At 38.4% G+C, this 17,400-nt stretch overlaps 1 protein-coding gene across 1 annotated transcript in view; it reads left to right on the forward strand.

Annotated features, from left to right (window-relative positions):
* Itgb6 (integrin subunit beta 6) overlaps positions 1 to 17,400 on the forward strand; it is a 66,674-nt gene that overhangs the window by 29,982 nt on the left and 19,292 nt on the right. The window contains exons 8-10 of the mRNA XM_027937997.2: positions 7,068 to 7,157; positions 10,852 to 10,986; positions 11,191 to 11,605. Of these exons, the coding sequence (XP_027793798.2) occupies positions 7,068 to 7,157; positions 10,852 to 10,986; positions 11,191 to 11,605 (640 nt within the window). The remainder of the gene's footprint in view (positions 1 to 7,067; positions 7,158 to 10,851; positions 10,987 to 11,190; positions 11,606 to 17,400) is intronic.

Genomic DNA, 17,400 nt, shown 5'->3' on the forward strand with positions numbered 1-17,400 from the left:
TACTCTTTTCCCAGCAATGTGGGAGACTTTGGACATCTTTAACCCCGTCTACAGTGTGGGCTCCCCACACCAGCACTGCAGGCAGAACCTGAGCAGCGTGGTCCCTTCCCCTTTCATTCCTGCCACTTCCCCAAGGCTACCCAGGGTCTCCACAACAACAGATGCTCTGGGAGCTGGGAGTTGTGGTTTCTGAGGTTGCAATAGGTACCTGGGGATGTCAGGACCACTCGGCCCTATTGCAAGGCCCCCTAAATTGGTAATTTCAGCTCAGAGGCACTTAGCTGCTCCTAAGGAAAGGGAGAGTCAGAAGAGGCCGATGAGATGCCTTTGAGAGCTGAACTCTGCCTGGTGATACCTCTCTTGGCTCTATCCTCAGGTAGAGGGAATCAGATAGGCATTGATTACTCCTTGCAACCAAGTCCTTGACAGATCTGAGCCCCTTTCAGAATTACTGCCCTTTCTTAAGTAACATCTTGATCATCTAGCCCAAACCTTCTTGAAAATATCAACAAAAATTGCTTCTCTATGCACTTGCTCCAGAATAGTCACACATTCTGTGGGCCCATTTCTGTTGGATGTACTTCCCTCAGAGTAGAATTCTTATGTCATAGGTTATGCTTATGTTGGGCTCTAGTAGATACTACAGCTATGCTTCCCCTACAAGTGTATGCAATCAGTGTCCATTTTTTAAATTTTTAAACATTCTAGGCTGGACATGGTGGCCCACACCTGTAATTCCGATGGCTTGGGAGGATGAGGCAGGAGGGTGACAAGTTCAAGTCCAGCATCAGCAACTTAGCAAGGTCCTAACCAACTTAGAAAGATCCTTTCTCTAAATAAAATATAAAAAGGGCTGAGGACACAGCTCTGTGGTTAAGCAACTCTGGGTTCAATCTCTGGTATCAATAAAATAAAAATAAAAATAACCATTCTAGAACTGGGGTTGTGCTTCAGTGGTAGTGTGCTTGCCTAGTGCATGCGAGGCCCTGAGTTTGATCCTCAGTACCACATAAAAACAAATAAATAAAACAAAGATATTGTGTCCAACTACACTAAAAAATAAATATTTTTTAGAATTTTTTTATTTATATATGACAGCAGACTGCATTACAATTCTTATTACACATATAGAGCACAATTTTTCATATCTCTGGTTGTTTATACAGTATAGTCACACCAATTTGTGTCTTCATACCTGTACTTTGGATAATAATGATTATCACATTCCACCATCATTAATAACCCCATGCCCCCTCCCTTCCCCTCCAACCCCTCTGCCCTATCTAGAGTTCATCTATTCCTCCCATGTTCCCCCTCCCTATCCCACTATGAATCAGCCTCCTTATATCAAAGAAAACATCTTATATCAAAGAAACCATTCTAGTGGTTAAAATATTGGCAAGATGCGAATGTTTTAATTTATGTTTCTCTAGTGATTAATGATTCTGAACACTTTCATATATTTATTTGCCACTTGCATGTTTATTTTTATCAAGATGTCTTTTTCTTGTTGATATGTAGTTCTTTAGATAGTCTGGCATTGAGTCCTTTGTCATTCGCATGTGCTACAGACATTTCTCCTACTCAATCGCTTCTTCACGCTTTCTTGAAAGCATGTTTGTGAGAACAGAAATTCTTAATTTTAGAAAATAAACTTAATTTTTTTTAGAGTTGTTTTAGATTCACAGCAAAATTGAGTGGAAGGTACAAAGCTTTCCGATGTATCCCCTGTCCGGCACATGCATGGCCTTCCCTGTTGTCATCCCCCATCAGAGCAGTACATCCATTAAAAACAATGAACATATGTCGATACATCATTATCATCCCAAGTCCATAATTTACATTAGGAGTCACTCTTAGTATAGCACAATCTGTGAGTTTTGACAAGTGCAGAATGGCATGTATTCATGATCCTGGTATATATTAGCTTCATCACCCTAAAAATCCTCTGTGCTCTGCCTATTCAGCCCTCTCTCCCTCCTATCCTCTGACTGCCACTGATCTTTTTCCTGAATTCATACTTTTCCTTTTTCACAATGTCATGTAGTTGAAATAATCCATTATGTAGCCTTTTCAGATTGGATTCTTTCATCTAGTAAAATACATTTAAGGTTCCTTCATGTCTTCTCAGGGCTTGATAGCTCATTTATTTTTAGTGCTGAATAACAAACAGTCTATTGTCTAAATGTACCAAAATTTATTTCTCCATTCACCTATGAAGAATATCTTGGTTGTTACCAGGTTTGAGTAATTATAAATAAATATCTGTGTGATGATGTAACTTTTCAACTCCTTTAGGTAAATAACAAAGACTGAATGCTGGATCTTATATATTATATATTTAGTTTTGTAAGAAACTGCCAATGCATCTTCCACCATTTTGCATTGCTGCCAGCAATAAATGAGAGCTCCTGTTGTTCCAGATCCTAGCCAACATTTGGTATTGTCAGTGTTCTGTTTTGGCCATTCTCAGAATCTCATTGTTATTTAATTTGTATTTCCCTCATGATTTGTCATGTAGTGTATCTTTTCATGTGCTTATATGTCATCTGTATATCTTCTTTGGTGAAGTGTCTGTAAGGTCTTTGCCTCATTTTGCGTTTTAAGAGGGGTTTTTGTGTGTACTTTAGGGAACAGATCTTTATCAGATATCTTTTACAAATGTCTTCTCCTAGTGTGTGTCTTGTCTTTTAAGCCTAGCTCATTGATTCTTTCATGGATCGCACCTTTGGTATTGTATCCAAAAAGTCATCACCAAACTCAAGGTCATTGAGATTTTCTCCTACATTATCTTCTGTGTGTCTGATGGTTTTGCATTTATTAATTAAATCAGTGATTTGTTTTGAGGTGCTTTTGAGAAAGGTGCCTAGTCTATGTCTAGGTTTTTGCTTTTGCAAGTGGCTGTCCCATTGTCCCAGAAACATTTGTTGAACAGATTGTTTTTGTTGTGTTGCCTTTCTTCTTCATTTGAGATCAGCTGACTGTATTTATGAGAGTCTATTTCTGGTCTCTCTCTTCTGCTCCATTGATCTGTCTGCCTGTTCTTTTGTCAATATCATACTGACTTGATTAATGTAGCTTTATAATAAGTTTTAAAGTCAGGTATCAGTCCTCCAACTTCGTTCTTCTCTTTCAACATCGAGTTGGCTACTCTGGGCCTTTTGCCTCTCTGTATAAACTTTACAATCAGTTTGTTCGTATCCACAGAATAACTTGCTGGCATTTTGATTGGGATGGCATTGGATCTATAGATGGAATTTTTACTCTTAAGTATTATTTATTAATCTTTTCCTTTATAGGTAGTGCTTTTTGTATCTTATTTAATACATTTTTTTTAACATTAAGGCCATGAAGATACCTCTCTTGGCTTCAGTGGTTCTGACTTTTATTTCTCCTTTTAGCCAGAGGAGTAATAACTGGGAGATAGTACAAGAGAGGATTCCAGGGGGCAGTTCATGACCCATTTCAGGAACTTGGTCATTACACTTGCTTATTTACATGCCCACTATATATGTGTGTTATACTGCCATTAAAGCTAGAAAGAGAAAAGGAACAAATAGGAGCCAATGACCAAAGAGATTCAAGGGGGGTAAAAATTCTTTGAAAGATTAGATGAAATATTTGTGAGCAGACTATATAGCATCATAAATTCTCTCAATTCTCAGTTTATAATAAGCCACATTTTACTACTGGTAATTTATTAAAACTTGTTTATTCAAAATAAACAGCTCTGTGCTTGAAGCAGTGCTGAGTATAAGATAAAGCGTGATAGTAGTGACATTCCTCTGTCCTTAGCCAAGAAAAGTGCACACCTGACAGCTGGTTCTGGCGACCCAACACTGAGTGGCACTGAACTTGGAGACAGTCTCTGAGGGGAGCCCAAATGTGCAGATGTGAACTTAAGAGCACTCCTCTGTAGCCTCTGATGCCTACCCACAAAATGACCCTCTGTGCACTCATTCTCCATCCTTGACAAGGAGATTTTCAGGGAGCAAATGTAAACTGTTGGACAATCTTTTTTTGAGATGGGAACAGAGTGAACAATAAAATAGGGCTTAACAAAGAAAGTTAAGAAAACGAAGGTAATCAGAAAGAGTGAGTGAGAAAAGCAACTCAGGAACTCCTAGGTACCATAGTAGGGAAGAGTGGAAGAAATCGATAATTAAGATCATCTTCAGAAAGATAATAGAGAATTCAAGCCCAAGCCTAGGAGTTTGCATTTCTAATCAGCTCATGCACCCTGGTGTTTACAGCATTCACCATTTCTATATCCAAGCGTCATCTTTCAGAATCACAATGCTGTAATTCATCCTACTCAGGCATGCAAAATCATCCTTTTTCTAACATTAAGCATGTTTAATCATGACAATTTATAATAGCCCTTTAGGACTTTAATGAAAGGAAGGCATTTGATACATGATATTTACAGTAATCATAATACTGCAAGATTTAAAGTATAATTTTTCACAGTGTTAGACCACAAAGCCAAATGGTCCATGTTTTTAGTTAATTATTTTAAGTGCTTTGGGGGGAGATCAGCATCCAGAAATTAATTAATAGTTTTCCTCTGTACAATTGTCAGTGTTGTCACTGGTTCCTGCTACTGGCTGCCAACTCCTTTATACTCTCGCTCTAGTGGCAATCGGCAAAGGCGATTAATGTTAACCACTTGTCCTAATAGCCAAATGCCAAATGTCAAACCACACGCAGGATCGTAATTATGCTTTAGGAAGTGGATAGGTTCAGCTTTGTTAGCCAAGAGTTAACCTCAAATTTGGAGGTCACTTGAACTAGTGCTTGCCGAAAATACCCCTGACGTGGCATCCTTGGGGACACCAGGATAGCAGTTGCATACAAAGCTAAGAGCCTTGAAATTCCTTTTCAGAAGAGTCTAAGCCTTTCTTTGTCAAGCTCTAAAGGTTCCCGCTGACTACTCTTCTGGGATCAGTCAAATTTACCCACATTCCAGCTCCACTTGAGTGGAATTCAAGTTCCTAAATTTAGGTATTCACTGTTAACCACAGGTCTCATGCTTCATGGCCCTTTGTGACATGTGTTTATTTGAAGAGGTAAGTCCATGAAGCAATGCCTTCCTCATATTTTATAAGTTCTACCTGACTCCGGGAAAAAGAAACGGGCCTTCCGCCAACAGGCAGTGATGTGGGGCAAGGATGAAGGTGAGGTACATTCCCTGGCTTACTGACTGCAGCCCCCTCAGTATTAAGATGCGGTGTCAAAGCACAGTAGCATGTGACACATTCAAGAGAGTTCAGGTTTCCAGCAACTTCAAACATGAGCGCTGAAATAAACAGAACATCACAAAACCCATACATCAAAACTGAAGCTCGTTGTTTTACACATTCGACATGTAGAAAGACCACCTCTAACAAGTGCCTGGGACCTCCTGCATGCCTTTGTGTCCTGCCATCACCCTGGTCTCAGACATTCCTCTCCTTCATTCCCTTTGTCCTGATTTATTTACTCAGTTTCACTATCATTATGATGATTATTGATTCTAATTTAGTTCTGTGCGTTTTCTAAACTACTTAACTCTTCTATGGAATAAGAATATCAAGATTATGTTGGAGCCATAGGAGATGTCCTCAATCTATCACTCAAAGCTTATTTACTCTTTTCTATGTACAGTTTTGGTTAATCCCAGTCATCTGATTTCACAACACACAGCAACATAGAAGCCTGCAGCTGACAGTGCTGTCATCTGTTGATGTAGCACAGCATATTAAGCTACTTAATAGAAGATGTTGAGTGCACCAGTAAATGAGTCAGCATTGATAGCTAGAGCCAGACAAGAAGGTAGAAACAAGTTAAAAACAAATACAAGCTCGGTATGGTGGTGCACGTCTGTAATCCCAGCAGTTTGGGAGGCTGAGGCAGGAGGATTGCAAGTTCAAAACCAGCTTCAGCAATAGTGAGGTGCTAAGCAACTCAGTGAAGCCCTATCTCTAAATAAAACACACAAAAAAAGAGCTGGGGATGTGGCTCAGTGGTTAAGTGCCCCTGAGTTCAATCCCCAGTACCAAAAGAAAGAAAGAAAAGAAAAATACAAGAAACAGGAACACAGCAGTCAGGGCCCACATGGTGTGACTTCTGCATGGATGCTGAAAGCCTTTGGTGATTATAGAACAATAGTTCATATTGGTAGGTATAACTATATTCCTTCAACATACTGGGGAGTCTTTGCTCATGTAGAGAGGAATGTTATCACACACTATAGAAAACATTTCATTTGAAGGTAACCAAGTTTTAGAACATAAAGCTTAAGAGAGGAATACTATTCAACTCTCTGGAAAATTCACTTCTTCCCAATGCCTCATTCCCCGGCAGTGTTCAATACCTAGAGAGTTGATGAACTGGTCTGAGTCCTCCTCAGGTAGAACCATCTCAGGAGAAGAAGGTAAGTACAGAACTCAGACGGTTTAGACCTAGGTTGACTCACTCAATCATGATGGGCAGGGAGCAATTCCAACCCACCCAGGGCTGTGCTAAATCCCTGAAGGCGCACTCATTACCAATAAGAAAGGGAGAGTAAACAGCAAGCATCCAAGTTCACTCATTCTCCAGCAAGGGATTGCTCATTAGGCCCTCTCAACCTACAGAGCAACCTGACTTCCTCACTGCCCTTCTGTGCGCCAAACCTTGGTTTCCTCAAGGTTCCTAAATAAGAAGGAAGTTCCTGGATGCATGCTCAAAATTTTTCGGACAACAGATGCTATAGGAGTGGAAGTTATTATATAAACGTTATTATTATTTTTTGAGACTTGACTCCTGTCGTGATACAAATCACAGCCCTAGACAAAGACAACCACAAACCCTAGGTTTCCCAGTAGCAACTCTGGCCAATCCATTTCCCACGGAGCCCAGTAAGCAGCAGCATGTAGGGGCTCCAGTTTAGGGAGAAACACCCCTTTATTATCAGGAGTTTGTTTTCACCAGCCAGTTAAATAGAGGTGATCATAGTCTGAGAGCTGAACCTCACACTTATCACTTGTCAATTACTGAGAAAAAGATTGACTGACTTTTGTTGTTGTTGCTACTGCTGTTTACAGAATTACGCAAAACTTATTCCTGGAGCCACAGTGGGACTGCTTCAGAAGGACTCTGGAAACATTCTCCAGCTCATTATCTCAGCTTATGAAGTATGTATGATACTTTGTAAGAAGTTGGCTTCTTGTTTTGTATTTCTTTAGTATTCACAAACTCAGATGTGTTTTAGGCAATGAACTGTACTCTCATTTGTTGATAAGAGTCTTGATCCAAAGAAAATCTCTCTGTATGAATGTAGCCAAAATATTAAAATTGGTTTACTTCATTTGAAAAGTGGAGCAGCAGGTAGAAAAATCACAAACCCGGACAGAAAGTTGAGATAGTTGAGGTTGTTTTCATAATAACCCACAGCAGCACTGTTCCCAGCAAAATTTTTAAGTTGACTAGAAAGACTCCATGAGTCATACAATCAAGCTCTCTTCGGTCTCCAAAAAGAAAAAAAAAAAAAATCTACTTGTAAATTGCCATTGAGTGAAGGAGTTACATAGGGAACCAACTCCAGGGATTTAATGAGATAAGATCATTAATTCAAGCAAGAATACAGACTCTTGGCTACACACCAAAATACCAAAAGCACACCAGCATGCCACGTTCAAGGCTCTCAACTTTAGTGAACCAGGGAAATTTCCATTGGTTTAACAAGTATGTAGGTAATTGTTTTTGTGTGTGTGTGGCTTGACAGTGAGTTAGTACTGAGGACAGAATTCTTCCCTTAAAATGAGATATATACCTACAGGGTTATTGTTTTCCTTCTTTGCCCCCATTTTCTAACTCAGTCAACCATGGACAGTTGCCAAATCTTCTTTATTTTGGTTCCTAAATATCATTCCCCTTTATTTGCCTTTAATGTCAAAAAAAAAAAAAAAAAAAGAAACCCACAAAGAGGTAGATGAAGCTCTAAATTAGGATGGGGCATAGAAAAAGTAAATTTTTAGGAAGCAGTAAAGCTCCAGCATTTGCTTTAAGCAGCGTTTCCATAATAATGAATGAATAAAATTCTCCTATTTTTGGATGTTTTAAAATTGCAAATAAATGACCCTAGTGAGTATACAATACTCAGCATATACTGAACCAGTGTTCCCTAACTAAATGACATATCAGGATCATCTGAGAAGATTTTTAAAAAACAGGCATTCTCAGATTCCTTTGTTTCTAACTTTGAAGAATTTGAAGGGAAGGTGGAAGCTACACATTTTGAAAAACAAAAACCTCCACAATGATTTTTCTGAAAAAAAAAAAAAAAAAAAAAAAACCCTCCATATCACCCCACCAATTTTGAAACTCACTTGAAGGGGAAGGAAGCAACAAATTCCTTTTCAAATATTTCATTTCCTCAGAGAATAAAATAAAGATGTGTCCATTTAAATTCTAAGAGGATGGGGTTTTTCTCACTGATGATCCTCAGAAATTTCTGTTTTCTTAGCTCACATCAAAAATTAATCACCACATTAGCTCATGCTTGAAATTCTTCCAGACAGGAAAGCACATCAACAAAACACTATAAAAACCTTCCTCCCTCTCATGCAGTAATTAAAGTTTTAATGTGTAGAATCAAATAAAATTACAAAGCAATCCTTCACTGGATTATAGCATTCTCTGTTTTCTTTAACCCAATACTTTCCAAAGTGTTGGCCACTAACATCTCCAAAGAAATCAAGCAAATTAGAAAACAATGAATAGTCAAAAATATTTCCCCCTCCCAATTGACGAGTCTATCCATGCCCCTGCTTGCTCTGCCAGAGGTTACATCCCACTTTATGGTCCCAAGTCACCACATAAGTTACAGTGTAGTTGAACTCAAGGCATTAAGCATTTGAATTGAATCTGTGTCCTCATTTTACTCTCCCCAAAATATCAGTAAGTATCCATTATTCTTCTACTAAACAATCTTGGTCTAGAGTTATTGGAACTTTATGATTCAGGGTGAATGAAGTATGTGATCAATCATGACAAAAGCATAAATTATTTTTCTACTATGTTATTTTTAAATGTATTCTAAAAAAAACTTTAAAATATAGAGACCTACAGACTGAATTTCTTTTTCAGTCTATAAAAAAAAGGAAAGACTATATTGAGAGAAAACATAAAATCCATCTGTTTGACTTCTTATAGGGCAGAGGCAGATGTGTTTATAGTTTGTGGCTACAAACATTAGCTGAGTATTTTATGGTGCCATATTGATATTTTTTAAAATTTTAAATACTGGGTGTATATTCATCTTCCTATCTCGTGCTAATTTCCTCCCTTCCCCAACTACATAATAAAGGCTCCTGAAATACCAGTGATCCCAAGGACAAGCTCCTCTACTGGAATTTAAACTCTGGGAAGGAATCCACTGGTTTATTTTGGTTGTCCTGGCTCCTAAGAGATGTTCAATCAGCAAATGAATGAAATAATAAAAGAAACAAATTAACATGTATGCCCTTTCCTTGGGAAATTTACACTAAAATATTCCTGGTCAAATTTGCAATGATTCTCAATCATATTAATGCTGAGACTTCCTTCAGTTAGGTCAGATGATGTCACTTACTGATCCTCATTATGGATGTCACCTATAGACATATCCCTTATTTCTCACTTAGCTCCTGGAGATTCACTATGCCACTATCTCCAATGCTACTTTTGTCATAATTCTTGATGATTTCAAAATAAACAGAATTTGGAGAAGGCAGGGTCATCTGACTCTGAAGTTAGCAAAATTAAGTTTGAAGCTAAATATGCTTATAAAATGCTATCAATGAAATGAGTATATGAACTCAAAACCTTTTAAATGAATTGAAGTTTAACTTAATTCATAATATTTTTATATTTATTTTTATTCTGTTTTTTATCTTTAATAATTTGGTTTTATCCCTCAAAATATGTACATTGATGTTGTAAGTTTATAAGAAATAGAAAAAGTAAAATGATAAGCTTCTGAGAACAGAAATCCCGTCTCATCCTAGACTTGACTCTACATTAAATGTACAATAGGCACTCAATGAATTCTAATAATGACTTTAAGGCAGTTTCCCCTACATTTTGCCACCTCTAAATCTTGGATCGATTTGTTAATTCATGGTGCCTTACAACCACTGCATGCCAGGTGGAAGTCATGACATGGTTTTATTGACAGTTGTGATCATTGTCATTTCAACTCCTAGAATGCATTGTGGCTATGTAAGTGCTAAGTTTAATTGCCATTTTAAATATCTTTGAAAACTTTGTCCTATGAGTTGATATTGAGATGAAAGTTATTATGTATGCAGAAATGTACCAAAACAGAGCAGCAGGGTGTAAATTTGATATCAGTGAAGCAAATATTTCTCGTTGGAGGAATGGCTGCAATTCTGAATTTCTTACAAATCGACAAACACAGCTACTTTATGGGACCTAAGAAATGAAGGCACTTACAAGTAAAGGAAACTGTTATTATATTTTATTATCAAGATACAAGCAAAAAAAATTGTCTTTTATATGCCAAACTATGCAACGCAGGAGAATTTGCTAAATGCTTCAGAATGGATGGAATTATTTTCGGAGCATTGATAGACTAATGACTATCATAGGTTGTGCAGAACCACATGAGTTATTTTTATCATAGTTTATCATGTGATAATAGCATAGCTTATGATTAATGGTGTCTTAAATTCAATATTGATTGTCATTTCCTTGCTTGATTAATTATATGGTAAATTTCTTTTAGATCCAATTTAATTTTATTCATTTATAGTTTAATGACTCGGTTTCCTCTTCTGGTTGTACTTTCTGTTGTGACTTATTTAACCCTTTATGTCTTAATTCAAGGAACTGCGGTCTGAGGTGGAACTGGAGGTATTAGGAGACACTGAAGGACTCAACCTGTCCTTCACAGCTGTCTGTAACAATGGCACCCTCTTCCCACACCAAAAGAAATGCTTGCACATGAAGGTGGGAGACATAGTAAGTAGATGGACAATTCAGCTGTATGAAAAAATATTCAGATGGGTCAGAGGTTAGCTTAGCTTACTGGAGCTGGGCTCCTTTCAAGAATTTCAAAGATTTCCTAATAAACGCTTTTGGCAAAGCTGATTTCCGCACGGACTTGTTTCACCTCCTGCAGGTTGGTGGACGGAGGAAGTAGATAATTGGTATTTTCTTTTCCAGGCTTCATTCAATGTGACTGTGAGCATACCCAACTGTGAGAGAAGCAGGCACATTATCATAAAGCCCGTGGGGCTGGGGGACACCCTGGAAATACTCATCAGTCCGGAGTGCCACTGTGACTGTCAGAAAGAAGTGGAAGTGAACAGCTCCAAATGCCACAATGGAAACGGCTCCTTCCAGTGTGGGGTGTGTGCCTGCAACCCTGGCCACATGGGCCCTCACTGCGAGTGTGGCGAGGACATCTTGAGCACAGATTCCTGCAAGGAGGCCCCCGATCACCCCTCATGCAGTGGAAGGGGCGACTGCTACTGTGGGCAGTGCATCTGCCACTTGTCTCCCTATGGAAACATTTATGGGCCTTACTGCCAGTGTGACAATTTCTCCTGCGTGAGACACAAAGGGCTGCTCTGTGGAGGTAGGCCACATCTAAAGGCATCTCACTGCTATTCAAATATCAGGAAGGGGCTTTGCATCTTTTCCACCTTCAAAGTTTCCTGGGCATAGTGGGTGTTTATAAATATTTAATGATCAACTTGGTGGGTTAATCTTTAGATTTAGGATTATTGAATCTTCTCTCCCATTTTTCTTCTGGCTTTTTCTAATCTGTAGTTATCACCCAGGCTCCTCAAAATTGCCTGGTGATCTGAATTCCATTATCTTCCAGAATTTTCTGGACCAAGCTGATGGGTGTGACCCAACTCTTAAATGCCTATTGCTTTGCGAAAATAAAAATTAGACTGCTAAAGGGGCATGCTTCCAAGGACAAGGAGCACAAGGACACTAAATGGACTCTCATAGCCTCCACTCATTCCATAGATTTCTATTGAGTACCTACTATATGATATGTATTAGGTTAGGCGATAGGTCTAATAACAATGAGTAAGAACATAAATGAGAAGCCTATGGAAAGGATGAAAATAGAAAATTTCTTAAGAAATGAAGAAAAGTTTAAAATAGAAATATTTACATGTTAATATTATTTATAGATGTAAAGTAACTAGAGTTTAAGAATTCATTGCCTGACTATTATAAAATCATTCTGATATTTATACACATGTATTTAAGAATGGTCTATGCAGGCAAGAATTACAAATATCTTAATATATTTTAAAATAATATAAATTTCTACTACAAATGGGATCTTAACTGACGGTTGAATGTAAGCTCTAATGTCTTGAGTTTTTCACAGTATGTAAGCAAATGGCTCTTCAAAACAGACAACCATTATCTCTACAGAAAACTAGGCAAGTTGTGTTTTCAAACTACAGCGTTAGGAACATATAAAAGAGACCAATTTTCAGGGAGGAAAAAAACCTGAAAGAAAGGAAGCCACAGAGAATTCCAAGCTTTTTGAATATCATTTGATACCCCTAGGAATCCACTACCTTTCATTTCTCTGCTGCAGCTATGGCTACAAATGGGATCTTCTGAGAAAATCCACTTTCTCTCATCCCTGTCCACAATACAGAATGAAAAACTCGGAAACTTTGTTTCCTAAGCTTATTTTTGTCTTTCCTTTTTTGGCACAGGATAAAGGGGCAGGGGTACTGTCAAACCCAGGACTTTGAGCATTTGAGGCAAGCACTTCACCACTGAGCTACATCCCAGCCCCTTATTTCCAGATTTTATGGGTGTGCTTCCAAGTCCATAAACTGTCTTCACTTGATGCAGACAGGACACAACCTGGAAGCAAAAAGAAGCTACCCAGGGGCTGGGGATGTGGCTCAAGCGGTAGCGCGCTCTCCTGGTATGCGTGCGGCCCGGGTTCGATCCTCAGCACCACATACCAACATACCAACAAAGATGTTGTGTCTGCCGAGAACTAAAATAAATAAATAAATTTAAAAAAAAAAAAAAAAAAAAAAAGAAGCTACCCAAAGGCTGTCACCACATCATAGAAGGAATATATCTGACAGAATTCCACACTGCATTTCTAATACAAGTCTTTAAAAATATATATATACACATTTAAAATATTTACAATTACTTTCCAAAAAATGCTAAATGTAATATAATCTAATAGCTATACTAACACCAGCTGTACATCACCCTTAAAGTCCTGGATCTAAGGAATCCAAAACAGCATAAATTGCTCATGTGCTCTGCAGCACTGCGCTCCCTGACTGCCTTTCATCTTATTTTATATACAGGGAAAAAGGGAATAAACGCAAAAAGAGTTGACCTGCTCTGTTCGTTGTAGTTACGAAGATCTGACAATAGCAACTTTTTTTTTTAATCAGATACAGCAGTTGCTAAAGAAATTCTCTTTAAAGAAAAATACAATGATTTCTTCAGCTAAGCTCAGAAAATTTCACCGATGTTCATTTCCTTCATCCTCTGGAGTACATTATGATCCTCAGCCACAACTGTTTCTATGAAGCTATTTTGTTGATTAGTAACATCACAAAAGATGAATAGTAACTTTCTCTTTTAAATGTCTAATGAAAGTAAATACAGCCAAGTGCTCTGGTGCACACCTGTAATCCCAGCGGCTCAGGAGGCTGAGGCAGGAGGATAGCAAGCTCAAAGCTAGCCTCAGCAAAAGCAAGGCAACTCAGCAAAAGCAACTCAGTGAGACCCTGTCTCTAAGTAAAATACAAAATAGGGCTGGGGATGTGACTGAGTGACTGAGTGCCCCTGAGTTCAATCCCTGGTACAATCCCCCCCTCAAAAAAAAAAGTAAGTACAATTCTTCAAGTTTACCAAGTAGTTTTGGAGTATCTACTATGTGCCTGGCACTGTGCTTAGAGAACGGATAAAAATCCCTGCTCTGAGGAGACACTGCTGCTGCTGTTGCTGCTGATGATATTTTCAAAGCAGACCATATATGCCCCAGCCTCACAACTTGGGCTGATCTCACTTATTTTACCACTAATACACTTGGCAATGTGCTCCTTTTCTGAAGGGCTATTATCACAATGTTCCTTTTCATGCAACTTCTTTCGTCCATCTGCAAGCACTCAGGCATACAGGGCTCCATTGATTTTTTTTTCTTGCCCAAATTCCATTAGTCTCTTATATTTTGATTTTTAAGAGACTGGAAGCAGTAACAGGAAAATGGCATTAGAGAAAATACTTCCTGCCATTATTCACTTATACTTGTTTGTCAATGGCTTTCCAGAAGAATCTAGCTCTCTAAAAAGATCTTGGTGATTTTTCTGAATCTTTAATTATCATCTTGCTTCTATATGAAACTTCTATAGGAAGGTGTTGCCACTGTTGTTGCTGCATGAACAGGTGCGTTAAATAATTGGTTGCTTGGATATCAATTAGCAACTTCAGTGACCAGGCTGATGGTTCTGGAAGGTCAGCAGAAAGGAAGGTTTCTAAATTTGAAAGGAGTGCTTTGTTTTTGCTGTGATGGTTCTTTTTTCCTGCTCCAGAATGGGTTTTCTAAATTTCTGCTAAGTAATTCTTACATATATAATACTCTTGCGCATTCTTGAAACATTTGGAAATGCATATTTCATTTTGTAATATGTATAGATTATATTAATTATTCAGATTATATTGTAATTTCAAAATTTCTCCCCATTGTGAATGTAAGTTTCCCCTTTTGCTAAGGAAGAAATCAAAAAGTATTATAATTCTGAAGATCACTTACATATGAAACTTAAATTGGCTCAAATTACTTAATTATTCTTAGCTTTGAGTTAATTGGCTCAATTATGAATTGCATAGGTTATGAGATACAGTTGGAAAGTCTTAATGTCATAGATCCAGATAAATTTTAAATCATCTTTTGTTATAGGAGTGTGCCCTCCTTAGTATATGTAGAGAGAGAGAGAGAGCAAGAACAAGTTAACATACACACAGATACTATATATATATATATATATATACACACACACACACACACACACACACACACACATACATACATATAGAATATGAATGTACCTGTTCCTACAGCAGCAACGCCTTCCTATAGAAGTTTCATATAGAGGCAAGATGATAACTAAAGATCCAGAAAATCACCAAGATCTTTTTAGAGAGCTAGATTCTTCTAGAAAGCCATTGACCAACAACTGTAAGTGAATAATGGCAGGAAGTATTTTCTCTAATGCCATATATATAATATGTATATATATATATAGTGTGTATATATATATATGTATGTATATGTATCTATAATGTATCTATACATGTATATATGTATATATATAATATATGCATGTATAAACATATAACACACACACACACACACCAGGAACCCAATTTCAAAACCTTTATGGTTATATTTGTGTGTATGATTTTGACTGGGCAGAGCATTAAGCCGAGGACTCTCCTACTCTCAATCCCTTAGGCTCAGTCATGAGGAGAGAAAAGTAATCAGCTACAACAGTAAAGTTTGCAAGGATCCCTAACTCCACAGTGAACTTGGCAGTGCCTCTTACAAGTAGAAGCATGTTTCGCTTGTGATTTTTATTTTTTTTACATCTACTTTGTTTTTCAGTAAAGGTATAAGAGTTTTAATACTGATGAATACTTTTGCTTACAGGTTCTTACTACTGGATAGTCTTAAGGAATAACGCTAATAACTAGCACTTATGTAGTGCTTAGTGCTGGGCCAGGCACTGTTATAAACACTGTTAGACACCATCTTAGGTAATACTAAGTTTTGCTGGAAGATCAAAACTTGTGAGGCAAAATGCCTGAGTGCACAGTTTTTACTTCTGAAGAAAGTATCAGTTAGGAGACTTTGTAAATAAATGTTATTTGTTTGGAACATCAAATGCCTATTTTAGTATACTGGGCGTGGCAGGCACCCCAAAATGTAAGGAGTGGACACACACCATTATCTTAAACACATTTATCATCTCAGAGTATTTCATATACTTTTATGTGGCCAGATCTATAAGGGACTTGCAAGATTAGTTGAGACGTTTGTCCACAGCTGGTTTCCGCATGCCTCATCCTTGGAATTGTGTCTGCCCCAGGCTTCTGCAGCCACCTTGCTCCTGCTCCCTCAGTCTCTCCTCTGATGGCCTTTTAAATGTCAATGCTCTCCAGAGCTTTTCTCACTCTCCCTGCTCTCCCTAGATGACCTGGTTCACAGTGGCCTCGACCACTGCCTTTCCCTCATGGATGCCCAACCCCAAACTTCAGGCTCATATTCAGCCACCTTTAAGGATGTCCTTCAGGCCCCTCAAACTCAGCAGACCCAGAGCTCTTTTTCCTCTTCCGCTTTAGATCCAATTATTCATTACATAATGAAGCACCTCCATGTGCCAGGTGTTGGGACACAGCAGTGACCGTGAGCTGGCTTCCCTTCCAGGTCAGTGGAGAGCCACATCACTTGCCAGCCTGGTCACCTGGGGAGGATGCCGTTCCTCTCTGGTTCTCCTTACACTGCTCCTGGTACTTCCGCACCTTACCCTGAGCACAGCAGCTCTCACTCTTCCCACTGACACTATCATTGTTGTTCAGGCCTCTGTTCATGGAAGTCCTCTCAAATGGTTTTTCTGCCCTGGTTTGAGTCTCAACTGATGGCAGGATATATCTAGACACATGTCGATCTGTTCAGGGCTCTACCCTTCTTAAAATTTCATAACTTCCAGGATCAAAGCTCTTACTGTGGTGCTCAGCCATCTCACGATCTGACTTCTGGCATTTTGTTGACCTTTCCATCCTTCGCTCTATCACATCCTACAAGCAGCGTTGGCTCCTGCCATATGAGACTGCTACAGTTGTTAAGCAAGCCACATGATTCTACACTTTCAGCATTTGCCTATCTTTTTCTTTGCCTGAAATGTAGCTAAAACTCTTCTTTAATCTTCTACCTTCCAAACTCAGTCCAGGTATCACTTCCTTTGGAAACTTTCCTAAATTTCCAGTTTAATTGGGAAACTTTTGCCCTCTGTCCATAGACTTATCACACTGTATTGTATTTAGTAATAGTAGTATTTATTTGCCTGCCTCCTGCACTAAATTATAAATTCAGTGACTTTGTCTTATTTAATTCTCTATCCTCAGGCGTAATATAACCTTTGGCACATAGTATATGCTCAAAGTTTGTTATAAACATTGAACTTGTCCAATTCTCATTCTATGCCCATGGGACAGCTAACTGGTGAACGCAGAAGTAGGAGATTCACACTGTATCTCATCCTACCAAAACCATTGGAAGTAGATTTTGTTCCCTCTGTTTTTTAGGTGAGGCTTTCATGATCAATCAGCTTGATGATGTAGAGGGGTGGGCATTCATTC

This window comes from Marmota flaviventris, chromosome 11 (genome assembly GCF_047511675.1).
Source record: "Marmota flaviventris isolate mMarFla1 chromosome 11, mMarFla1.hap1, whole genome shotgun sequence".
In the NCBI taxonomy this organism is placed as follows: domain Eukaryota; kingdom Metazoa; phylum Chordata; class Mammalia; order Rodentia; family Sciuridae; genus Marmota; species Marmota flaviventris.